This window comes from Enhydra lutris, unplaced genomic scaffold (genome assembly GCF_002288905.1).
Source record: "Enhydra lutris kenyoni isolate GAN:26980312 unplaced genomic scaffold, ASM228890v2 scaffoldscaffold8, whole genome shotgun sequence".
Taxonomy (NCBI): Eukaryota; Metazoa; Chordata; class Mammalia; order Carnivora; family Mustelidae; genus Enhydra; species Enhydra lutris.
In genome coordinates this window covers 2,530,843-2,555,967 of record NW_019154092.1, presented here as the reverse complement: position 1 = coordinate 2,555,967, position 25,125 = coordinate 2,530,843, and the positions used below count along the sequence as shown (strand labels likewise).

Sequence of the window (25,125 nt, the reverse complement as noted above, 5' to 3'; positions counted from 1 at the left end):
TGAAGCCATGGCTCTCCCACACCCGTTCTGGTCAGCCCCGAGTCCCCATCCCCCGCGGCACGCGCTCTGGGAGAAGGGCCAGGGGCTCGGGATACTCCCGAGGGGGCCACCGAAAAGTCTCCCCGTGCGGCCCGGAAACTCCATTTCCCACGGGCCCGTGCGCAGGACGCCATTTCCCACAATTCCTGCTCGGCTTCCGGCGCGGCGGAGGAGCCTTCGACGGCTTCCGGGTTTGGGCCTGGCGCTGCGGTAGAGGCGGCGGCGGCGGCAGCGGCAGAACGGGACGCGGGCGGAGCGGAGCGACCGGCATGGACGTTTCCGGGCAGGAGACCGACTGGCGGAGCACCGCCTTCCGGCAGAAGTTGGTCAGTCAAATGTAAGTAGGGGCCGGGCTAGAGGGCAAAATCTCCGGACCTTCCTCTCTCAGCCCTTCCGCGCGCGGAGGGCGAGGCCCGGGTCGGACCCGCGGGGGACCTAGGGCGATCGGACCCACTGGGGCCTGGGGGCGCCGAGAGGCCGAAGGCTCCGGGGATTCGTGTGAGTCCCAGAGCGCCGCTGAGCCCTTGGCTGTCCCTTCCCTTCCTGGCTGATACAGACTGTTCATTAGCTTTCCCGGGGCCGAACTCTGCAAACCAGCGAACCCTGGCTTATGAGTCATCGTCCTGAGCGTTCTCATTCGTCATTTGTGTGCTTTGGTTGCAGACTTTCCCCTGCTTTGAATCACACTGAATTCGAAAAAGGAAAGGGGCAGCCCTTGGCGGCTTTAGCAGATGTGGATGTTTTGTGATTCGTCTTTGGGAAAAGCGCATCAGAGTGAGAAAAAGAGATTGCTGGGGGGGTGGATGGAAGATGAGGTTGGGAGGCTAGGTACTTGGGACTGTGGGCGGTGGGGGATGGAGAATCAACGGGTATCCTGCCTCCCCCGCCCCCCAGTCCAGCCCCAGTGTGGATTTTGCGAAGGGTGGCAGGAAGAGGCTGTCAGGAAGCGACCGTCCGTTGGGAGGAGGGAGTGAAGAGCTGGTGTTAATACCTTTTCCCCTCAGTTTAAGCTGCTGAACCCCTCAATGCAGGGGGTGCCGGTGCGCTCTAGGCTTCACCTCGTGGAACTCCAGCTCCTCGCCACCCACTGCTTGTTTCATTTAGCAGTCTTTTACTGAGCTTACTGGTGTTGCGCTAGCCACAAATTTGACGGAGACAGCCCCTGCCCTCAGGAACCGCACTACCATAAAGAAGCAGTTACAGTATAGTCTTTCTCCTAGAAAAAACTGACAGTTTTCTTGAGCAGGGCAGAAGGAGCCTTCTGGAGTAGTAGGTGGCTAATAGGTTGAGCCCTAAAAAGACAAGTAGGAGTGTGAGAGGCCATCATTCCAAGCTGAGTAGTAGGGAAGTTTGAGCTCTCACTGCACTGGAGGACATTGCTATAGGCTGAGTTCTGGGGATTGAGGAGAAAGGAGGTTCAGGAGATGGTAATGGAATGAGGGTGAGCAGGTGCTGACATGTTAGTGGTGGGAGTGCTGTGCTGAGGAGTTGGCATGTTGCCTGCTTTGAGGTAGTGAAATGCCAGAGTTGGGAAGATTCCCGGAGTCCTTGGAGATGGATCAAGAACAGAGGAGAGAGGCCAGTTAGGCCATTATGAGTTTTGAACTCTTGGGGTTTGGGGACCTGTCATTTTTCATCCCTGTGTTCCTACTGCTAGATCACTGCCTGTTGCATTGCTCCATAAAATGGTTGTGGAAGGACCTAGTCGGCAAGAGATTATAAAGGCCTGCACTAGACAGTGGTGGAAACTGAAAGAGGAAGACCACTCCAGAGAAAGGGGAGAGCAAGCATAGAGAGTCCTTGATGACTAAACTAGATGCCGGGGGTGGAGTGCAGCATCGTGGAAGGAAGGAAGTGGGATGGAATGCTGGGAAGCTTCTTAGTACAGTGGAAGGCGTGGGGACTGTAGAGTTGGTGGCTCTGGGCACTGCTGTGGAATAGTCTGGGGACAGTTCTGCAGATATTGCAGAATCAGTGAACATTGCATTTGGGTTTTTTGGGAGGGGGGTTTGATCCCCTGGAATTGTCTATAGATGAAATATATTTTTTTTTTAAAGATTTTATTTATTTATTTGACAGAGAGAGAGAGAGAGGGAAGCAGGCTCCTCGCTGAGCAGAGAGCCCGATGCGGGACTTGATCCCAGGACCCTGAGATCACGGCCCGAGCCGAAGGCAGCAGCTTAACCCACTGAGCCACCCAGGTGCCCTGAAATCTTTTTTTTTTTTTTTTTTTTTTTTAAGGTTTTATTTATTTATTTGAGAGAGTGAGAGAGTGAGCACAAGCAGGTAGAGGGGCAGAAGGAGAGGGAGAAGCAGGATCCCAGCTGAGCAGCGAGCCTGACTCGGAGCTTGATCCCAGGACCCTGAGCCAAAGGCAGACACCCAACCAGCTGATACACCCACCCATGTGCCCCCATAGATGAAATCTTGAGGTATAGCCCATTTCACGGCTCCCCAAGAAAAGCCCTCAGGGCAAAGATTCTTCTTTGGGTTTGGGGAGACCAAAGAACCAGAAGAATAAGTTGCCATCAGAGGAAATTGGGGAGGGGGGGAAGTCAGAGGGCAGGAGGGCAATTGAAGAGTCTCTGGGTGTCAAGGACTGACTGGATATTTCATAATTCAGCTTCTTTCTGCTTTTGGGCAAGCTAGATTCTTTCCTTTATTTGCCAGATTGCTGCTTGTGTATTAGTTTTTCTCTTGCTGCCATAACAAATGACTACAAATATAGTAGCTTAAAGCAACACAGGTTTATTACCTGGAAGTTTTTTTATAGATGCAGGGTCTAGGTGGACTCAGCTGAATCTTCTGCTTAGGGTCTTAGAGGACTGAAATCAAGATGTTGGTTAGGTGTACATTTCTTCCTAGAGGCTCTGTAGTAGAATTTGCTTTCAAGCCTGTGCAGGTTGTTGGCCAAATTCAGTCCATGCAGTTGTAGGACTGAAGTGTTTTTGTACCTTACTAACTCTTTGTCAGTCAGTGGCCCATCTTTGTTCCTAGAGGCAGCCTGCATTTGGTCTCACACTTTCTATGTGGCCCCCTCCATCAGGGGTGGGTTCTTTGGCTATATCTTTCTGACATCAGCCAAGAAAATTCTCTAGTGAAGACTCAGGTTAGATTGGGTCCACTCAGATAACCCAGGATGATTTTCCTGTTTTAAAGTCTGTAACTTTTATTCTATCTGAAAAGTCCCTTCTGCCATATAATGTAGCATGTGCCTGGGTTCGTGAGATTAGGGCATGGACATCTTTGGGGAGCCCTTCTGCTACCCCTGCTGGGATAAGCAGTTTCAGAGATTGTCTGCCTGACATGATGTGGTGTTCTCAGTTCTCAGATTTGTCTGTTTTCTCTCCAGGGTTCACTTTGAAAGTCTTGATTCTTGGTGCCTTGATTTGTTGTGTGCACAGGTTTAATTCTAACTTCCCTGATATTTATGTTGTTGTTTGAAGGTGGGGTCTTGGGAAATGTTTTGAACCCAAGTAATTTGTATAGATAAGGGAGTAAAGAAAGCATAGTGAAGCACTGGAGAGTTTCAACAAAAGGAGAAGCATCTGATAGCTGGTTCACTGTTTCCACCTGGCTCTTGAGTATCTATCAAGAGAGAACAGTGCTTGGGATCGCAGGCCCAATCCTCTAGACTCTTGGCTACCGTGAGAAAAAGCAGTTTTGATTTGGAGCTGGTTAGGAGAGACCTCGAGGGGACTCTGTATAGCCTCCTTCTTAGCTCTCCTCTACCTGCACCTCATCTGGACCCATCCTGGACTGCTGCCTCCCCCTCACTCACTACTGCCCTGCTGAAAGCCTGCTGGTGGCTTCTCTTAGCATTAGAACAAGACTCCAGATGGCCCACCCTCCCAGTCCCTCACCGTGGCCTGGCCTAGCCACCTCTTCTCAAACCCCCAGTTTGCTCCTGGTCTTTCAGCTTCTTGAACATTCCAAGTTCGTTTGTTTGTTCGTTCTTTCTCCCCGCCCCCCGCCTTTTCTTTAAGCAAGTTATCGTCAAGTATTTAGGGTACTCAATAGTGGGTAGACTTCCCTCCACTACATTTATCACCAGTTTCTCTTCCTTTGCTTTAGATGTCTGCTTAAATACCAAATACTCCAGATCCTTCTCAGCCTACCCTGACTAAAGTGGGTCACCTCCTCTGATATGTTAGATCTCAGCCCCTTGTAGTTTCCCATAGGACCCCAGTCCCATGAAGCGTGGCACCATGCATATGAAACACTTGTCAAAGTGTGTAAGAGGAAGTCTTTTCCTGAGGGCTGTGTGTGCCACCTCTTGTACTACAGTGGTCTTCTTTACCTGTGCCAGCATGCATTGTGAAGCTCTGGAAACCCCACTTTCTCCCCTTGTTAGCCAAGTGACCGTGGGCGGGATGCCTAACCTTTCTGGATCATCTTCCTCATCTCTGAAATGGCTGGAGTCCAGCTCACATGGGAAGGTGTCACATGGAGTCTGTGTCACAGGGAAGGGGTGTGTGTATGTGTGTGTGTGTGTGTGAGAGAGAGAGAGAGAGAGAGATGAAAAGATCTCCACCTGAGCCCTAGCAAATACCTCCTTCTTAAGTTCTTGCAGGAGTAGGAGCCTTGGAAGGTGAAGGTGATACCCCCAAGCCTGGTTAGAGGAGTTGATGACACTTGAAGGAGCCTGTGGGGAGGGTAGTTGTGACAGTGTTGGTGAGTTCAGACCATCTCTTCATTGAACATCCATTCTCCCCGCAGCACTGCAGGAGAAGCCCCCCGCCCCCTTAGAGTTCTCAGGCTGGCCTTTGTGGGCCTTGGGCCTTCCTGGGGGGATTGTTGGGTTAGTGTTGAACACGTGTCTGGTCTATAGGATCCCGGAGAGCAAGTGTGTATCTGTAGTAGCTGGCACTGCACCTGACATAGAGTGGGAAAGCAGTGAATGAATGAAAGGACTTCGTCAATCCATTCTTCCCATTCTTTTATATTTTTCTGCCATCTTATTCTTGAGACTTTTATGCCTCCCACCTCTCAGTACAGCAGATTGCACATATAGACTTGAAATAAATAAATGTCTGTTGGGCTGAACAGATTGCAAGGGGGAGGATATCAGGGGGGTGGAGGGTGGAAGGGCAGTGTGGATCAAGGCTCTACCAAATGCCAGGAGATCAGGGAGCATAGAGCAGAGTCAGGGCAGGCAGGTTAGCCGCCCCTTCTGGTGAAGCCCGCAAAGATGTGAGCTCCAGGTTGAGACCTAGGAGATGCCGAGCTCTCTGCCTGGACTGTAAGGAGAAAGTTGAGTGCCTTTATCTAGAAACATAATGAAACAAAGCAAAAAAAAAAAAAAAAAAACCCATAAGGAAAAAGAATAGGTAACTGAACAGCAACTTCCAAGGGCCAGGAGAGGCCTTAGGACAGAGGGGAGCCTGAAACTTGCATGTCTAGATTCTGCCTGTGGGTTATGTTCTTTTTTATTATTATTATTTTTTTTTAAGATTTTATTTATTTGAGAGAGAGAGAGAGACAGAGCACAAGCAGGGGGAGGAGCAGAGGAGGAGGGAGACTTGGACTCCCTGCTGAGCAGGATCCTGACCTGGGATCGATCTTGGGACCCAGGATCATGACCTGAGCCCAAAGCAGACACTTAACCGACTGAGCCACACAGGTACCCCGTGTGGGTTATGTTCTGTCCTCTAAGCAGATGTGAGGGAGTCTTGGCTGAGCCTTTTCTGTGGTTTATTCTACTCAGGCCTCCCAATGGCCCTGTGCTCTGCTAGTGTGATTCTGGCCCTTGTTTTCCAGTGGGGACTCCTGAGCCGCACTGCTTTCTTCATAGCCTGATTGGTAGCTAAACAACTGGGCTGGCTTGCAGCCTTCTGTGTATAAGCCACCCCTGTACGTCCATTCCCTGAGGCCAGGGGCCCATCTCTCTGACCACCTCCAAGCCTTAGTGCCCCTGATGGCAATCAGGAAGTGATTGTGGAGCCATTGACTTCAGAGTCCTGAACCTTGGCCCTACTGCCTCTTGACCAGAAGTGACAGTGACCTGAGGGGATGTGGGCCCTCATCTGCTCAGGGGTCAGAACTTTCTCCACAGCAGCAACGACAGCAGCTGACATGAACCCCTGCTGCAGGCGTTGACCTGTGTTAGCTCATTGACTTCCCATTTGCACTGTCACTCAATGTATTTGTTACTCCCATTTTTAAGATGAAGAAACTGAGGTGTAGAGGAGAGGTCACTGTTGCTTATAGTTATACCCTGCTTGTTAGAAATGAATGCTTGCTGAACCACAGCAGGACAAGAGAGGCAAACTGCCTTTTAATTTTGGAAAGAGAGGTAGTACCTTTTAGAAGTAGAGGGAAATGGCAGCTGAACATTAACCCAGGCCAAGTGCCAGTGGGCATCCTTCTGGCAATTTGAGCAACTCCCTGTGGGTGAGGGGGACCCAAACAGTGGCAGAAGGGCCAGCCAGCAAGCCTCCGATGATCTTTGGCTTCCTCACAGCCTGTAGAGAGCCTCCTGGCCTCACCAGCTCCCTTTTGTAAGAGACCCCACCCACCTACCACACCTGCAGCCATTACAGCATTCCTCACCGGAAGTCTTCCAACTCTTACTGCTGTTCATAACAGGGTGTCTGTGGTTAGTCCAGGCTCTGTGTGGGGCATTCCCTGGTGGTCACATGATCATCTCCCTGTCACTGTCACTTTAAAGCATTCCTCAGGGCAATAATGTTGATTACATACCAGAGGGTACATTTTTTGAGGAATGTAATGCATTTTAAAAAAATTCAAAATGGAAAATTTGAATCCTAAAACCAAGTAGAGTAGTTTAAAGACCCCATGCTCATGTATCCACATTCAGCTTCAAGCTATCAATTCTTGCTTCATGGACTCCAGCCCCTGCCCCCAATTATGTTGTTGCTGGGAATGTTTGAGTGGCCGCCCACCACCTGTGGGTTCCACTCTGAGCCTGATTCCTTCCTCCAGGGTCTGCAGCCCCCTGTACTGGCTGCGTGTGGATCCTCAGAAGAGCCCAGCTCTTCCTTTCCCTGGCTGTTCTGCATCCTGTTTGTTTCCTCGCCTGAGAGACCCATCCCTCCCATGGCTCAGCATTGCAGTCCCATCCCACTCACCCTTCCAGGACACAAGGCCACCCGCCGCTTCCCTCCTCTTCACACACATTCTGTGAAGAGTTACCATTTTGCACTTGAATTGTTTGAACACTCATTTCCCCTGGTCTGAATCCCTTGTGGGGAATCCCGTGTCGCAAGGAATGCTGTGGCAAGTGGATTCCTGAGCAGCTCCAGAGGCCTGTTCAGTCCCTGTGGTGATACTGGTTTAACCTAATGGGTGTTCACTTCAGAATTGGAGAAAGTCTTTTTTTTTTTTAAAGAATTTTTTTCCTGGGCACCTGGGTGGCTCAGTGGGTTAGGCCTCTGCCTTCAGCTCAGGTCATGATCTCAGGGTCCTGGGATCTAGTCCTGCATCGGGCTCTCTGCTCAGCAGGGAGCCTGCTTCCTCTTTCTCTCTCTGCTTGCCTCTCTGCTTGTGATCTCTCTCTGTGTGCCAAATAAATAAAATCGTTTTAAAAAAAAGAATTTTTTTCCTTTTATTTTAATAAGGTTTTTTTTTTTAAAGATTTTAAAATTTATTTGACAGAGATCACAAGTAGGCAGAGAGGTAGGCAGAGAGGTGGAGGAAGCAGGCTCCCTGCTGAGCAGAGAGCCTGATGTGAGTCTCTATCCCAGGACCCTGGGATCATGATCTGAGCCGAAGGCAGAGGCTTTAACCCACTGAGCCACCCAGGTGCCCCTATTTTAATAAGTTTTATTAATTTAAGTCATCTCTACACCCAACATGGGGCTCGAACTCATGACCCTGAGGTCAAGAGTCCCATGCTCTCTTGACTGAGCCAGCTAGGCGCCCTAAGATTTTATTTATTTATTTATTCATTCATTTTGTGGAGCCCAGTGCGGGGCTTGAATTCGTGACTCTGAGATCAAGACCTGAGCTGAGAGCAAGAGTTGGACACTCAACCAGCTCAGCACCCAGGTGCCCCTTATTTTTAAGTAATCTCTACGCACAATGTGGGGCTCGAACTCACAACCCCAAGATCGAGAGTTGCATGCTTTTCTGCCTGAGCCAGCCAATTGGCCCCCCAAGTTGGAGAAAGTCTTAACACCATGGGAAGACACAGGCAAAATGACATCCTCACAAGCTGCTGCCAGAGGCACGTAAATGAGGCCATTTTTCTGGAAGGCCGTTTGGCAATACTGTTTATTCCAGTAAGCTTAAAATGTCTACTTCCTTAGGCATTTCCTCCAAGGCCATACTCAGGAGAGTGTTCAGAGCCTGTTGGCAGTGAGGATGCTCATATTCATATCAAGTCAGGAGTGGAACAGGGGGACATAAGCCAGCAGTGGAGCTCGATTAGATTTGTTGTGGGAGCTGGGGAGGGCAGGTTCAGTGCTGCGGTTAAAAATGACATGGGAGGGGCGCCTGGGTGGCTCAGTGGGTTAAGCCTCTGCCTTTGGCTCAGGTCATGATCCCAGGGTCCTGGGATCGAGCCCCACATCGGGCTCTCTGCTCAGCAGGGAGCCTGCTTCCCTTCCTCTCTCTCTGCCTGCCTCTCTGCCTACTTGTGATCTCGCTCTGTCAAATAAATAAATAAAAATCTTTAAAAAAAAAAAAAAATGACATGGGAGGGGCGCCTGGGTGGCTCAGTGGGTTAAAGCCTCTGCTTTTAGCTCGGGTCATGATTCCAGGGCCCCGGGATCAAGCCCCACGTCTGGCTCTCTGCTCTGCGGAGAGCCTGCTTCCTCCTCTCTCTCTGCCTGCCTCTCTGCCTACTTGTGATCTCTGTCTGTCCAATAAATAAATAAAATCTTAAAAAAAAAAAAAATGACATGGGAGAGGGGTGCCTGGGTGGCTCAGTCAGTTAAGCTTCCGACTCTTGATCTTGGCCCAGGTCATTATCTCAGGGTCCTGAGATTGAGCACTGTGTCAGGCTCCCTGCTTGGTGGGGAGTCCACTTGAGTTCTCTCTCTCTGGCCCTCCCCCTGCCCTTGCTCATGCATGCACTCTCTCTCTAAAATAAATAAATTAGTGTCTTCCAAAAACCAAAAAATGACATGGGAGGGACACCTAGCTGGCTCAGTTGGTGGAGAGTGTGACTCTTGATCTCGGGGTTGTAAATTTGAGCCCCACTTTGGGTGTAGTGATTACACCCAAATAAAATCTTAAAAAAAAAAAAAATGACATGGGAGATGTTCTATAACCCATCACTGTTGAGAAGAACAGGTTAGCAAGCAGAACACATGGTCCAGAATGAGGTGTTTGTTTGTTTGTTTTTTAAGAGAGAGAGACTGTGAGAGAGGACATGAGAGGGGAGAAGGTTGGAGGGAGAAGCAGACTCCCCATGGAGCTGGGAGCCGGATGCGGGACTCAATCCCAGAACTCCGGGATCATGACCTGAGCCAAAGGCAGTTGCTTAACCAACTGAGCCACCCAGGTGCCCTGAGTTTTTTTCTTTAAAGATTGTATTTATTTGAGAGAGAGAGTGCACAGACAAGTGGGTGGAAGAGCAGGGGAAGAGGGAGAAACAGACTACCTGCTGAACAGGGAGCCCAACTCGGGGTTCAATCCCAGGATCCTGGCATCATGACCTCAGCCAAAAGTAGACGCTTGACCAACCGAGCCACCCAGGCACCCCTGGAATGAGTTTTGTTAAATAGACACTGTTAGCTGGTTATCTGAATAATTTTCATTTTTTGGTAACTTTCAGTACACGTGTACACGTGTATTTTTGTTAACAATAAACATATGTTCCTTTTGTAGTCAGAAGTCTTGAAGAAGAGGTGGGCCCTGTTTGCACATGAGGAGGAGGGAGCTGTGGCCACAGATAGCTACCATAAGGTGGAAAAATCACATGTGCTCTGCCTTCAGGGTGGGTGTCCTCCTTCTCCAGGGCCCTGAGTGCCATCACAGCCTTCCCAAGATGATTCTTTTCTTTTTGCCCCTGCTTGGAAGCATTCTCCTTTCAGTCTGAAACTGTCTTTCCAGATGGCCTTCCCTGCATGCTGGTATGAGAGCCCCAGCCAGATGCTCCTTCCTCCATGCCAGGCCCTCTGGTTTCACTCTTTCCTGTTCTTTCTCTTCCCCATTGGAGGTTTGGCCTTGGCCTCATCTTCTCCTGGACCCTGATGGCTCAGCTCGTGGCAGTTTTTTGCTGTTTTTACACTCATTATTATTTTTGCCTTGCCAACAATATTATAAATTCCTTGAGTGTAGAACCTGATCTTACACTTCTGTATCTCGTTGAGCTCCTGGCATGGTGCCTTGGCTTGGATAAGAGATGCATCACAATCACAGGTAGGGTGGTGGAAAACAGTGCTGGCTTCTTTTCGGATGGCCTTCCAGGGCTTTCTCTCATCAGTGCTCCTCCACATTGAACCACTTCTCATTCAGAGCCTTTTTTTTTTTTAATTGGAGACATTTATTTGAAGATTTGAAGACAGGGAGTCCACAGTGCTTATGAGGTGGTTCTCTTTAACAGACAAATAAATGAATACCCAGTCCTAGAGAACAAAGAGGCTACACTAGAAGCCCAGGTGTAACTATCTTGAACCCCTCCCTGAGAGGGAGATGCTCCCTTCCACTTTAACAATGACTCTCTTGCTAACCTGGTGGGGGTTAATAAAGATCCCTGATTGAATGGGTTAAGTATCTTGAGGTGGAGTAGCTGTTACTTAGGTCAGTGAGTCTTTGGAGAAGACGTTTGACCTCTGGAAGTCCCCGTTATCCTTACTTTGAGCTTTTTATTTTGTGACTGTTCCAGACATGCAGAGTCGTAAGTATGGTATAGAGTACTAAATCCCTCTTATTTACCCGTGCTCTCACACACGTCTTGGTGCTCGTACTTGGCGAATAGCCGCTGAGTTGTCTTGCTCCCTCCTCCGTCTGGACCCTGTTTCCTCTTAGAGCTTGGCTACACAGGCTTCTCTGCCTGGGACTCTGCTGGAGGCGTGGGGGCGGGTAGGGAACAGGAGTGACCCGGCTGCTGGTTAGCCTTTGACCTGAGCCACTTGCGTCCAGTCCAGGGAGGGAAGTCTGGAGGCGTGGAAGGGGTGCTTGTTGGTTAAGAGGTGGCTCTTGTGCCTCCTCACGGTCCTTCTTTCTGCTCCCCACCCCTTTCCAACTTTGCTTCAGTCCTGGGGCACCTGCTGGCTCAGTCAGTTGGCTGGCTGTCTTGGGCTCAGGTCATGATCTCGGGGTCCTGAGATCAGCCTCCGTAGGGCTCCCTGCTCAGCAGGGAGTCTGCTTCTCCCTCTCCCTTTGCCTCTCCCCCTGCTTGTGCGCATGCTCTCTCTCTCTCAAATAAATAAATTAAAAATCTTAAAAAAAAAAAAAAAAAAAGAGCCAGAAAAAACTTTGCTTCAGTCCTCATCAGAGGTGGTGTTTGAGGAGGTGATCTAGCCACTCTGTGTGGGACAGAGCTCCTGCTGTAAGGTAGAAAGAATGCCAGGTTTGCCTTGAAGCTGTCTATGATGGATAACCCTGGGCCCTTCAGAAGCTACGGGTCTGCTTTGATTCAGGCTGGGGAGGATTCACGCCTATGAAAGTGCAGAGGGAATCACCTCCAGGTGCTCTGTACTCACAATTCAGGCACAAGGCCATTCCAGCCCAAACCCAGGGGTGGAGGGGGCTTAGGAGCTCTGGTTGTCTCACATGAGACTTTTTTTTTTTTTTTTAATTATTTATTTATTTATTTATTTATTTATTTTAGAGAGTGTGTGTGCGTGCATGTGCATGAGCTAGAACACGAGCCGGGGAGGGGCAGAGGAAGAGAGGGAGAGGGAGAGAAGCAGATTCCCCTCTGTGTATGGAGCCTAATGTGAGGCCGGACCTTAAGACCCTGAGATCATAACCTGAGCTGAAATCAAGAGGCAAAGGCTTAATTGACTGAGCCACCCAGGCGCCTGGTGCTTCTTTATATTGAAGTATAAGAAACCTACCTCAGTGAATGACACAGGACTCATCTTCAGCATGGTGCCACCAGATGAATGTTTACGCATGTAGATGCCACATAGCCATAGCCCAGGCCTGTGTCTGGAACAGGCCTGGAACTGTGCAGGCACCTCCTTGTGCTTCAGCAAGTGCAGATTCTGCTCCACTCTCCTGGCTTCTGGGCCATGGAGACGTGTGTTCTTAAATTTCCTGTCATTGGAGTCACAGCGTGTCTGGCTTCTTGCGTTCAGCATCATGTCTGTCCAGTGGTTCCTGTTTATGCCATGTGTTGTCTGTACATGACTCCACCCCAGGTTCCTTTCCTGTCCTATGCCTGATGGGCATTGGGGTTAATGCTAGTTGTTGGTTATGGGAAGTCAGTGCCAGGGGTGTTTGGGGTCATGTCTTCCGGTGGTATATGCACATACTCCCTGGGCCGCACATTGAGGCTGGGTTGAGGGGTGTGGCCTGAATTCAGCATGGCTGTGGTCCGCCTAACAGTTTTCCCAAGTGGTAGGTACCCATTTACATTCCTACCAACGGTGTGGGGGAGTTCCTCTTGTTAGCCATCCTGGCCAACATCTGGCATTGTCAAGGGACCTGCCTTTAATAACAAGCACCCTTGTTGGTTTTGAAAGCACCCTCCAGTTTGAGACCTACTGGGTGCCATGGCAGTGGGAACAGGGAGGGTGATTGAGGAGGGAGAGAGCCTGTAGAGAAAGCAGCTTTGGAATTTGGTGACTGTGTGTATGTGTGTACATGCAGGAGGAAGGGAGGAGAGAACCACAGGTATGCACCCTGAGGGAGATGGACTGTGATCCTGCGCTGTTTCTGAGGGGTGGGGTACCAGATGATGGTTTGTGGAGTGTGTAGGGGTGTCAGCCCTTCCAAGGAGAGAGTCCAGCAGCTGGGGGTGGTGTAAGGAGCAAACCTGCAAGGGCAGTTAGCTGCAGGAGTGACGTGGGTGTGGGTGGCAGAGGAGGCTGAGCTGAAGGCCCTGGTGGCGGCTGTGGTGGGCAGAGCAGATGTGTGGAGAGACTGGGGTAAGATGGTGTGGGCACAGGAAGCCAGTCCCAGCAGCTTGGGCCTGCCTCTGTTGTTGGTTCCTGTCCCTGTGTTCAGGACTAATGGATGCAGCACTTAATTGCTTTTCAGATGACATTGTAGAGGATTTCAAAACAGGAAGATATTTTCGGTAGCAGTTGTGCCAGAGATAGCCATTGGTTACAATTTGATTTTTGCCTTCCAGTCCTGTTTCAGTGGATAGGTACCTTGATATGTATGTATTTTAAATATGTAAGTACATGCATATACCAGTATTTTTGAAGTGGAGTTAGACTCGAATTCAGTTTGAGTTTTGGCTTTTTCACAGCACAGATTGCGTTTGTCTCCTGGGGTGTGACTGGCTGGGACCTGTGTGCTTATGTCCCTGGTTCGTGCACAGCATGGACACAGCTAGGCTTCTGGCCAATGGGACTCTACCCATAGTTGGGCTCTATCTCGGTAGTGAGGGACTGGACTGGGCTCTGCTGCAAGAGCAGATTTCTTAAGACTTTTATTGGGTTGCTGCCCTCCAGAGAACCAAGCTTCTTCAGGCTGGGGAGAACTCTGCAGACAGGGGGGATTCAGGGTGCATGGTCACTCCCTGCATGACAGCCAGGACGGCCTCACAGTAGGGCACTCTTAGGAGTAAGCCCCCTTCAGGCTACTCTGAACAGTCATCCCGCATACTTGACAGGAGCATTTTATTTACGATCTTGTTAAAAGTTCCATTATGGCCTTTTCTAAACATTCACAGAAGTGGAAATATAAGAATGATCTCTCAGGTACTTGGGAGAGTTAGCAGCATATGTCCAGTTTCAGCCATCCCTCTCCACCCCCTCCTAGACTATTTTCAATCACATTCCAGACACCATATAATTTCAGCTGCTAGTCCTTGAGTGCAGATCTGTAGAAGATAGGGCTTTTCTCTCCCCCAGATACCACAAAATCATGTGAGATAAGCATTTTAATAAATTCTTGGGCTGGCAGAGAGTGTCCTCACTGCGTGGTTTCCTGGTGGTGAGTGAGAAGTGCTGGGGCTGGAACTTGGGGTTGCCAGCGTGGTCTCAGCCCTGGAGCCCAGAGGCCAGCACCTGAACAGGGATCTCAGGGCCTCTCGGCTCCTAGTCCTGTGGAGGGCAAACCAGCAGATTGGAGTAAATGACAAAGTTTGTGTCGTCTTCTGAACCAGCTCAAATAACAACATGCCCTTCTAAGGGCAATGGTATTCTCTTTAGTAGTTCTTCCATTGATCTAGTTCTTTGGGGATTGAGAAATCTTAAGAGCAGAATTTGGAGAGCTTGATCAAACCAAGAGGAATGCGAAAAGAAAGTGCTCTCAGTCTCTTGTGTTTGTATGATTAAGAAATTTCTTTCTGCAGGACTAAAATACTCTTTCCTACGTGTAGGTGGCTGGTTCAATTCTGAAATACATATTTTTATCTGGTTAGAAAACACTTTATGTTTCTTCAAAAAGTCAGAGAACCAGAATGCAGAAGGGTGTTGACAAAGATGAGAAAGCAGTTGCAGTCTGGGATACGGTTTGGCAGACATGCTCACGGCTGCCTGTAAGGTCAAGAAGGCCCACTCCCTTTGAGGCCAGGTGTTTACATTGGTTGCTCTTGGGGATTGAACAATTGGTGTCTGGTCATTTCCTGCCTCTGAGATGAAAGCACATGGGGTGCTGGGGCAGTAAACCGCTGCTGGGGAACCAAGAGGAGGGGAGGAGGCTGCTCTGGAGCTTTCTAAGGACTCTGTGAAGGGAAGACCCACCAAAGAGTCCTTTGGCCAAGGGCCCACTGGGACAATGATGGAATGTGTGGTAGACTTTTCAGGATGCTCCAGGGGTCAGAATTGCCAATGAGGTATGAGCATTCTGTCTCCAGGTTGCCTAAGTCTGGAAGGTTTAGAAAGGTGAAGGAGGGGCACCCGGGTGGCCCAGTAGGTTAAAGCCTCTGCCTTCGGCTCAGGTCATGATCCCAGGGTCCTGGGATTGAGCACCCGCATCAGGCTCTCTGCTCAGCAGGGAGCCTGCTTCCCCCTCTCTCTCTGCATGCCTCTCTGCCTACTTGTGATCTCTGTCAAATAAATAAAGTCTTTAAAAAAAAAAAAAGAAAGAAAGAAAGAAAGGTGAAGGAGACCTTTTTTTTAAAGCAGTCTCTAGGCTCCAGATGGGGCTTGGGCTCCTGACCCTGAGATCAAGCGTGGATGGTCTTCTGCCCACTGAGCCAGCCCTGCACCTCTAGGAGGCCTTTGTTAACATACGGCGCTCACTGAGTATTTCTCTATGGCACACTTTTTATATGCATTTTGTCATTTAACTTTTAATTCTTATTTTATCAAAGTAATATATAGACACATAAAAGTCAAGTAGTGGTTTAAAAAAAAAAAAAAGCCTGGGTACCTGGGTGGCTCAGTTGGTTAGGCCTCCAGCTCTTGATTTTGGCTTAGGTCATGATCTCAGGGTCTTGAAATTGGCCTTATGTTGGGCTCTGTACCCAGTGGAGAATCTACTTGAGATTCTCTCTCTCCCTCTGGCCCTCCCCCAGTTCGTGTGCTTGCTCTTTCTCTTCTCTCTTTCTAAAATAAATAAATAAAATCTTCAAAAGCAAAGAAGAAAAAACCCCCCAAGAAACCGTGGTGGGTCTCCACTCGCCCAGTCCTCCCCTGTGACTCTGCTCTTTCTTCTGGCCTGTGCCTGTGATTCTCAGTAATGTGCACGTGCTACCGTCTTGGGTCATCACGTTGTTGAGTTTCATGAATTATGTATTGACTTTCTCTGTAGCTCCCTCTACATAGCCATTATCTCTGCTGCTTCCTGTTCTACCGGTATTTTACCTCCTGGGTAAATCTGTAAGGAATACTTGTGTTTTATGCCTACCCAAATGTTACTCTACAGACAACCTTTGTGGCATGCTAGTAGTGACAAGGTTTTTTTGTTTGTTGGTTGGTTGGTTTCTTTTCTCGAGAATAAAATGGCCTTCTTAAAAATGTGCCCAGTTTTCTGTGTACCTGTGGCTGACTTTTCCTGTACCTTCCAGGCGTGTATTAGCTATCCCCTGTGCTGAGTGCTGCCAGGCTGCCTGTCAGCTCTGGCTCTTTCCTTGGGCCTCTCTGCTGGAGCTCTCAGGGCACAGGCCAGTGGCTGCATTAGTCTTTCAAGGTGCACGGCTCTGGGGCTAGATTTCTTGTTTTCTGTATCCCGTGGTGTCTTAATTTTGGTTCACTCCTTCATGCCACTAGCTTCTTGAAGAAGAACTCAGTTTCTGGAGACCATGTCCATTTGGGTGCATGGGGGCTTCTGGGTCGGAAATACTTCATCAAGGATTGAGGAGCGCGTCCTGCTGCTTTTTTGGTTCTGGTGCTGCTGCTGAGCAGGCCCAGCGCTTTTCCCAGTGAGCTGCGGGGTCGCTTGCCTCACTCCCAGAGCTCCTGTCCAGTGCTGCAGGGAAAGTTCCGGCGAATCAGGTCACAGGGAGCCGTGTTTCCTCCGCTCCCTGTGTTTCCTCTGCCCCCTGTGTCTGAATGTTGACCCCTCGGTCTTTTTCTAATTTATCTTTTATCTCCTGTGTCCATCTCTGTTTTTTTTACTGGACTCTCTGGGAGATTTCTTTAGTTCTATCTCTGGCCTTTTGCTGCTGACATGCTTTTACTTCTGAGAACTCCTTCTCTCTTTTTATTTTTGTAATCTTTCTGTTTTATAGACTCCTGTTCTTGTTAAACGGATGCAGTGTCTTATCCCTTTGGAAAATAAAGATCGTTTCTTGGCATTTTTTCATGTGGGGTCTTCATCTGCCATGGGAGGGTGTCTGGGAGCCCTTGGTTGGCAGCTCACTCTAAGAGAGGGGCATGGGGAAGACAGGTGGACACTCTGAACATGAGGGGCTTGTCCACTGCCAGCTTCCCCGGAGGCTCACGTAGCTTCAGTTTCTGGGTCTTTCCTCCAGAACATGGTCTTCCAAACAGTGGGCTGTAGGGTAAAGGGTTGGGTGCCACACTGGAAGAGGCCACAGGTGGACAGAAGGGCAGGAGGGTGGCCCTCAGGAGTTAGTGTGGGTCTAGACACTCAGTGGCCACAGTCTGCTTCTTTCGTTAGCCTCCTGTGCCTTCTCAGCTGGGTGGGTTGAGCCCCTCTAAGTCTAACAATTCTCCATTTTATGCTTTTCCAGAGAATAAATCTCTGGTGTCTGCTAGTGTGGAAATAGTTACCCAGCAGTGTGAAGTGGAGGAGGGGATGCCGGGAAGGCTTTCACCCAGGAATCTTTCCGTTTACCCTGGGTCCCTGAGTGCCTGGCACGCCCCGTCCAGAGCCTTGTGAAGATCTAGGGCTATCACTAGATTGGCTCTCAGCCCTCCTTACTGTCACTTACTTAGGACTCTGCTTTCTTGGTTGGCTTGCCCTGTCCATCACCACTGGACCATCAGCGTTCCAGATTCTAAAATGCTGTTGTTGGAGCCATCACTCCAGTCCTTCCTGGCTTTGTGAGTTTGTGTTAAAGAAAAACAAAATCTTCCCTTTTCTGTAGTTTTAGTGGGGTTTTGAGTTGCAGCAAAATAAGACGTGCAGGTTCAGTTCCTTATGCCAACCTGGAGGTTCATATCTCATTTAAATTTATTTTTAAATGAAATTATTGTAGGGAACATATTTATTTAGACTGTGGCTTAGGCTAGCTTAATTTAAGTCAAAACTGTGTTTCCTGCTCAGGGCCAGTGTAGTGATTTGCTTTCCTTCTGGTCTGTCTTCACTTCCTGGCCCTTCTCCTGGTGGCAGGTTCACGGGCTTCCTTGGCACTGGGGGAGAGCAGAAACTTCGGGCTAGGCCTCAACCATGGCAATGCTTGGACCCAGCTGGTGTTTAGAGAGGGCAGAACGGTTCTCTTTTGTGCTGGCCTGAGCTCTGCTTTACCAGATATGGCATATTCCTAGGCTGTGCCACAAGTGCTGAGAGCTTACTCAAAAACATACGGGGCCATTGCACAGGAATGGGGTGTGGGGGTGAGTGGTGGGTCCTGCCATGAGCACCTGACTGGGAAGCAAGGCCGCCAGGACCTTGTCTCTCGGGACATGAGGGTGGGCTTGAGTTGCTGAGGGCCTGGGGTATCAGGGGCACTTTCTCCTTATCTCTTTGGTAGATGTTTGGTTAAAAATGTGGCAGGAATCTTTTTTAACTTGGCAAGGTCTTTTTCCCTCTATAGTATCTACTTTTGATTGTGTGCTCAGGAAAGCCTTCCTCAGCCCGGTATTATATAACTGTTCTCCTGTTGTTGTCTGGTACTTTTATGATTGGGGCTTTTACACACCCTGGGCGAAGTGTCACCCAGGCAAGCTGCGAGGTCCTGTCCCAGGTGGTGAACAGACTCTTTGCACACACAGGTGCCACTTCATCTGGAAGTTTCTCTTGTAGGGTGGGGTGAGACAGAGCTGGCAAAACTCCTGCCCCATGAGAGGTCAGCTGGTTGATGAGTGTGTGATTCTCAAAAGAGGAGAGGCTTCCTCTGGGCGGAACAAAAACCTCACACAGATGAGTGGGCATCCTGTCCACCTAAGGCAGGAGGGTGAGTCTGTGACGCAGAGAGGAAAGAGCCTTCCTGGTTTAGACAGCAGCAGGAGACCAACCAGATGGCCTTGCTCGCTTGTGAATGCAAGCACATGTTTAGCAATGGAAAAGGGGGTTGAACCTGGAGAAGGGGCGGTGTTGAGGTGGGTGCTGTCGGGAGAGGTGGGAAGGCCCCTGGGTGTGAACCCCGGCCCTTTGGAGTGGAGCACAAAGGGAGGTGGAGCACAAGGGGAGGGTCCAGCAGCTGGAGGGCAGGGAAGGTCGCTGGATGCTTCCCATCAGCATACCTGTGCACAGGCCTTTTCTAAGAAGTGTTTTGGCCGCTGGGCACCCTGAAGGCATGCTTCCAAGGGGCTCAGCTTCAGGGGGACAGCAGCTCTGCCTGAGGGAGCCGCCTGCACTTGCTGCTGTCATCTGCTAGGAAGGGGGCGACACCAGCGTCATTGAACATTGGAGGTATTTTGGGATGCAGTCTTACTGCGCAGTTAGGCAGACTGTGCTCTGATTTCTGTAACGCACCCTACTGCTTCCTATGTGCCAAGTGCCTGACGTCATTAACTACTATAATCCTCAGACCAGCCCTATGCAGTGAGGACGGGCAGGGTGATACCTTATCAGAGTCACCAGCTAGGGGGTGGAGTGGTGAGGGGCAGGCTGGAGCATTAGCGGACTTGGAGCTTACACCCATGCATACCTTCCTGGGACACACAGTTTGCTAGTTCTTTGGCTTTATCTTGCACAGATTCAGATTACAAAGACTAGGAACCAGCTCCAGGTGTTGAATTGAGGTTCCCAATCAGGGGATAGGGTAGAGGTGAGGCAGCAGAGCAGGCCAGATACTGGACAGGAGTGCTGCAGGATGGACCCAGGCTAGGCTTGGCCTCACACCCTGGCCTCTCCTGTGTACCTCCCTTCATCCTGGCCACAGCCCTTTCAGAGAGCTTCTTTATGAGGAACATGTGTGTGGGGGGTGGAGAGCCTCTCCCAAGACCCAGAGCTGGCGAGTGGCCAGGTCGGAATTTGAGCCTTGGTCTGTGTGAGGTCTGTGTGATTCCGGAGCCCAGGCCCTTCTTCCTTTGTCTGCTTCCTGCAGCTCCAGTGCCCAGCACTTGGCCCACCCCAGCACATACCTTTCCCATCACCCTGGCCTCTGCTGCCTGGACAGACTCATTTGAGTCCCGGTTTCCCCTCTACCTGTCATGCTGATTCTTGGTTCTGCACATCAAAATGCATGGCATTACCACCCCTTGTGTTAAAAATAACCAGTTTTTGGTCTGGTGCTGATTACTGCTGTTGCATACCAGTCCCTGCTCTCAAGATGTTCGTAGGATGGCAGGTCCGACCGATAGGGAGCCAGCAGTTCCTGCAGGAGGTGCCACGGGTGTGGCCAGGGTGACCACAAGGTTACTGTGAGGCAGAAAGTTGGGTTCCTGGGTAGGAGCACGACTAGAGGGCCTAACAGGGGCGCAGTGGTTGGGCATCAGCATGCTTAGCAGCAGGACCCTGGAAGGGGGAGGGAGTGGGCTTCATGGCTGTCTGCCTTGCTGATAAGGAGCAAGGCCCTTTAGGCAGGCAGGGACATAGCCTGGGCCACTTCCCACTCTCACTGTCCTGTGGCTTAGGGGACTGGCGGAGGTGATGGAGGTGGAGACAGAGGCCCATGAGGAAGGACACCACAGGTACAGTGAGAGATGGGGTGAGGGTTTGAACTTCAAGGAACAGAAGTCAGAATTGGGAAGTGAAGAGGGGCTTCCCAGGTTTCCAGTGTGGGCAGTTGGTGGACATAGAGCTAAGGTTTCAGGGTGGCTTTTTTTTTTTTTTTTTTTTTTTTTTTTGGGTGTGTCACTGCCCTCTGGAAAGAAAGGGCCTCCTCCAACAGGGCCTGTGGAATGGGTCAGGTCCTCCCTCCGAGACTCAGGTCTAAACCAGACACCAGTTGAACCCTGACCAGGCAGACCGGTGTAGCTGTGGCGACCAGGAAGAAGCTGGAGCTGGGGAACTGGGGAGCCTGGCTTGAAGCAAGGGGCCACGTACTTTGAGCCATTGTCAGTCCTCCATCCATCTTAGCAGAGGGTTGGGCACGTCCAGGCAGAGGCCAGCAGACAGGCTCTCTGTTGTGGTGCTGGTGCCTTCCTGGCAGCCTTAGGTTTGGGGACAACGGCCTTGGTATTGGTAGGATGTGGCAGGATAGCCCCAGTTAGGGTCCACCCTTGTGAGCTGACCCTGGTTTTGCTCCCTGACCTCCCCTGACTTTGCAGGCCCTTGTATTCCTGGCACTGATCTTAGGCTTGCTTGTGTGGGAAGAGCTCACTAGGACTTGCTGGTTCTTCTAAGTTGTTTCTCTGAGGCTGTGACCACCACTCTGTCTTTAGGGCTGTCTTTTCGTGTGCTAGTTTGCGTTCGTTTAGTGTCGGTTGCTGGAAGGGTTTTGTTTTCTGAGGCTGAGGAATGGCCATCAAGATCCAGCTCTTCCTGTAGGCATCCTGGGGACAGAGCAGAGAGGGGAGAGTGGCTGGTTCTGCGTCTGTGCGGGGCCTGCCCTAAATGTGGGGCTGGGACCCACGACAGGCTCATGCAGTAGGCATGCTGGTCCTTGGTGTGGAAGGAGGGAGGGACACCACCCCTAAGCACTGATGCAGGAAGCTCTTCTGTGTGCAGTTAGAACCGGATAATGGATGGGCACCTCTGACAAGATGCTGAGTTGGCTGAGAAGGAAAAGGACAGAGCCTCCTTGGGGGAAGATGTGGGAATGGTCACAGGGAGCAGAGCTGCCTGGTTTCTTTTTTGCCTCATCTTCTGTTTCGTGGAGCCTTACCTGCAGACTAGAAACAGGAGCAAAAACATTCTGTAAAATATGGTTTGCAGAACTGAAAACAGTGCTCAGGGCGCCTGTTCATTCTTAAGCCAACAAACATGCAGGGCCTCTTTGGGCAGGCGTTGTGTGCAGCAGTGGAAGGGACAGGTGTGGGAAATGGGCACGGTGCTGTCTCGCAGAGCCCTGGTGCCTGGCCTAGGAGCGGCCTTCCTCCTTGGCTCCATAGCTGTGCAGCCCCTTCGCGGACATTTATCCCAGATCTGTTTCCGCTTGCTCAGGTGTGTATTCTGCCTCGTCAGGATGGGCCCTATTCTGGCCTCCTGTCCTGACAATGTTCCTCAGGCTCTTTTTCAGTCACGTAATAACCAGTGCCCCCGCTCTCTGTGGACCTGGATGGGAAAGGGCTCCTCCTCCAGCACACCCCCTGGCATCTGTGCCTTAGGGCCTCAAAGCTCTTAAGCTGGTGTCTGTGTCTTGTCTCTGGGGACTGTGGCAGGTGTCTTTGCTACAGTCAGAGTTCACAGAGTTTGTGTGGGGCTTGTGAGTCTAAGGACTCCATCAAAGTGCCTAGCCAGCAGCTCAGGAAGGACGACTTTTAGCCAGCCGGGAGCCTGCCTAAGCCATCGGGGATTGCTCGTCTTGGGCACAGAGCCTGTCTGCATAACTGAGTACTGTCTCAGAGCCCTCAGCCCTGTTCTCTGCCTTTTTGTGTTCACACCTGGGTCTGGCTCCACCTTCTACCCATGGCCTCTCCACTTGCCCTCAGCCAGCCTTCAGCATGTCCCACGGGCTAGCAGGTACCCTTTTGGCTGTGTCTGCTGCTTTCTCCTCCATTGGTCTGTAGCTCTGTGGCCCTCAGCCCTGGCAAGCCTCTGGGGCAGGGTTTGACTCCCACTGCTCTGGGAAGGTGGGTAAGGGAATAGGTATGGCCCTGGGAGACACAGGTGAGGCACACTTGGGAAAGCGGGTTTGCTTTGTCACTTCTCTTGTCAGAGATGCTCCGTGACTTAAGAGCCTGACCAAGTGACGACTCTCGATCTCTGTGTGTGGATGCCTGCCTTAACGCTGGCTAGGTCCTCTGAGCCTGGCTGCCTCGCATCCCCACGAGTTGGATACCGCGTTGTCCTCCTGCATTGTTCCTTTTGCTCCGCACTTGTGGCCCTGGTCACATTGCCCCTCGTGCGCGTGTATGCTGCATCTCGGCTGCCTCACCAACAGGAACTTTTTGCTGCTTTGCCTCTGTGCAGCTTGAGGAAGCAGACCGGGGTAGAGACTATGCACTCATGTGTTTAATGAGTTATCCAGCAGTGTGGTGGGGCAGGGTCTTTTTATGTTTCTTTACACATTAATACAGATTTGTCCAAGTGATCCTTTCTTTAAGGATCACAAACATAACCATGCAACCCCATGTGCACACTGCTGAGTATCCTGGGCTTGGTGGGTTGGTTGGTTTGCTTGTTGGTTTGTTAGAGTAGTCCGAAGGCTGTCTAGCGCCAGCTGGACCAGGCTTGTCTGATCCTCTTGGGGTGAGGCAACAGAGCCCTGACATGCTCGTTGGTTCATTCGTTCGTCAGCACGCCCAGCTCTGCAAAGAAGGGAGGCTGCAGACGGGCCAGGCCCTGAGACCCAAGCCTAACATTCCCCTTTCTTTCTAACAGATGCACACATGTTCTCAGCTCTGTGTGTGTTCGGCAGGGTGTGTGCTGCCGTTCCCGGGGAGCTCAAGCTCAGCTGCTGTGCATGGCTGCCTCCCAGCAGAGCATCAGCTGGCAGACAGCCGTGATAGCCTTCTGTCTCTGATTGGACAGGTTTTGGCAAATGTGTGTTTGTTTGGTTTTTAAGATTTTATTTATTTATTTATTTAGAACGTGAGTGGGGGAGGAGCGGAAGGAGAGGGAGAGCATCTCAAGCATACTCCGCACAGAGGGTGGAGCCTGACCTCAAAACCCTGAGGCCATGACCCAAGCCAGAAATCAAGGGTCAGACTGTAACTGACTGAGTCACCCACGTGCCTGTTGGCCGATGTGTTTTTAAGTCGTTCCCAGATTTGTGAGGTTTATCTCCTTGGTCCCACTTGGAGAACCTACACATCCCACATATGGACCTTTACTATGGGGCATCTGGGGGGCTCAGTTGGTTAAGCATCTGCCTTTGGCTCAGGTCATGATCCCCGGTCCTGGGATCCAGTCCTGAATGGGTCTCCCTGCTTAGCAGGGAGCCTGCTTCTCCCTCTGCCTTCCGCTCCCCCACTTGTGTGCGCATTCTCTCTCTCCCTCTCTCTCTGTAACAAATAAATAAGTAAAATCTTTGAAAAAAAAAAAAAAAAAGAAAAAGGACCTTTGGCTTGGGAGGGACTATGAGTTGACATTGCATGGCCCCTTCATTTTACAGAGGAGGAGACTGGAGCTGGTGTCCCACTGTTCTTAATGCCAGCCTTGGGTGGTAGTGGGGACACCCAAACCATTGAGAGGGTAGGAAATAGAAGGTGCTGGCTGCTCAGCTATCTGCGTACACCTGATTTTGTGCTGGTTGGGAGCAACTCCTAGGGCCTAGTTCCTCTCATCCTTCCTGCCAGGGATAACTGCTTTGCTTTGTGGTGTCTGCCTTTCCTGTTTCTTCCTTCTCATGGCTCTTCCCCCTTACCTGGCTCAGCCCACCTTTTATTGCTCTGCTGAGAGTCCCTCCTTATATGCCTTTCCCGGACTTTAGCAACGCTGCTGTGCTGGGGGACAGCGTCTCTTCCTCCCAGGGGCAGCTGCTGAGCAGGGCCTGCTGGCCAGGAACCCTACAGGAGCAGACTAACAGGTATGTGTGAACATCTCTCTTTATTCTGTATTACAGTGAGGATGCCATGAGAAAAGCTGGTGTGGCCCACAGTAAATCCAGCAAGGATATGGAGAGCCATGTGTTCCTGAAGGCCAAGACCCGGGTAAGGCCCTGGTGGGTGGAGCCCCGGGCAGAAAGCTCAGGGGCCCAGGAAGGGGAGGGTGCAAGGCAGGCTCTGGAAGCTCTCTCCCTGCGGAGTGAGGGCGGGGTGGCCACTCACTGACTGACCTTGGCACTGTGGGCTTTATCTGCAGCATGCTGTGGGTCTTCCCACGGGTCCATGGTACAGTTATAGGGAGGGTACTCTGGGGGACATGCAGGATGCAGGCCCAGCCTTGACCACAACACTGTTGCCAACACCCTCCATTCATGGTCAGCTCCCAGGAATCTTGTAGGATGCTCATGGAGGTCCCAGCTGCTCCTCTGAATAAGAGTGCTCCCCACGGGATCCTCACTAAAGGCCCGCAGGGCCCTGACACGCAGGCCCAAAGGTGTTCCTGTCGTGTTTTGTTAAGTGCTAAAGGCGAAGCTTATGGGTGTTGAGGCCTTGAGCCTAGGAGTGTCACAGGTGGAGTAGTAGGGAAGGATTTCCGCCTTGTGAGCTCTCATCCTGGGCCGGGTGCCATGGGCTTCACATGACCACCTCCTTTCATTGGAGTGTTCTCCCCAGGGCAGAGCTGTTTTAGTAGAAGTGGAGCAGAATGGGCACAAGGAAGCCAACGGCTTGTGTAGGGTTACCCAGCCTGTGCAAGGGGGGGTGTGGCTGATGCCCGGGGCTTTTCCTCTTCACGGCACCCGCCCTGCTTCCCTCACACATCCTGACGGTGCAGGCTCTGGCTGCACTGGGTCTGCCGTAAGCACTATGTGCCTGAGTGTGGTGTTGG

General features: G+C 50.9%; 1 protein-coding gene across 3 annotated transcripts in view; it reads left to right on the top strand.

The window, feature by feature from the left end:
• The first annotated feature begins 260 nt into the window (after positions 1-260).
• The window catches only part of LOC111142727 (mediator complex subunit 15), a 66,488-nt gene continuing 41,623 nt past the window's right edge, over positions 261-25,125 (top strand). For all 3 annotated transcript variants that reach the window (XM_022496008.1, XM_022496007.1, XM_022496006.1), the window contains exons 1-2: positions 261-376; positions 24,257-24,344. In XM_022496008.1, coding sequence (XP_022351716.1) covers positions 309-376; positions 24,257-24,344 — 156 coding nt within the window. In that variant the 5' untranslated portion in view covers positions 261-308. The remainder of the gene's footprint in view (positions 377-24,256; positions 24,345-25,125) is intronic.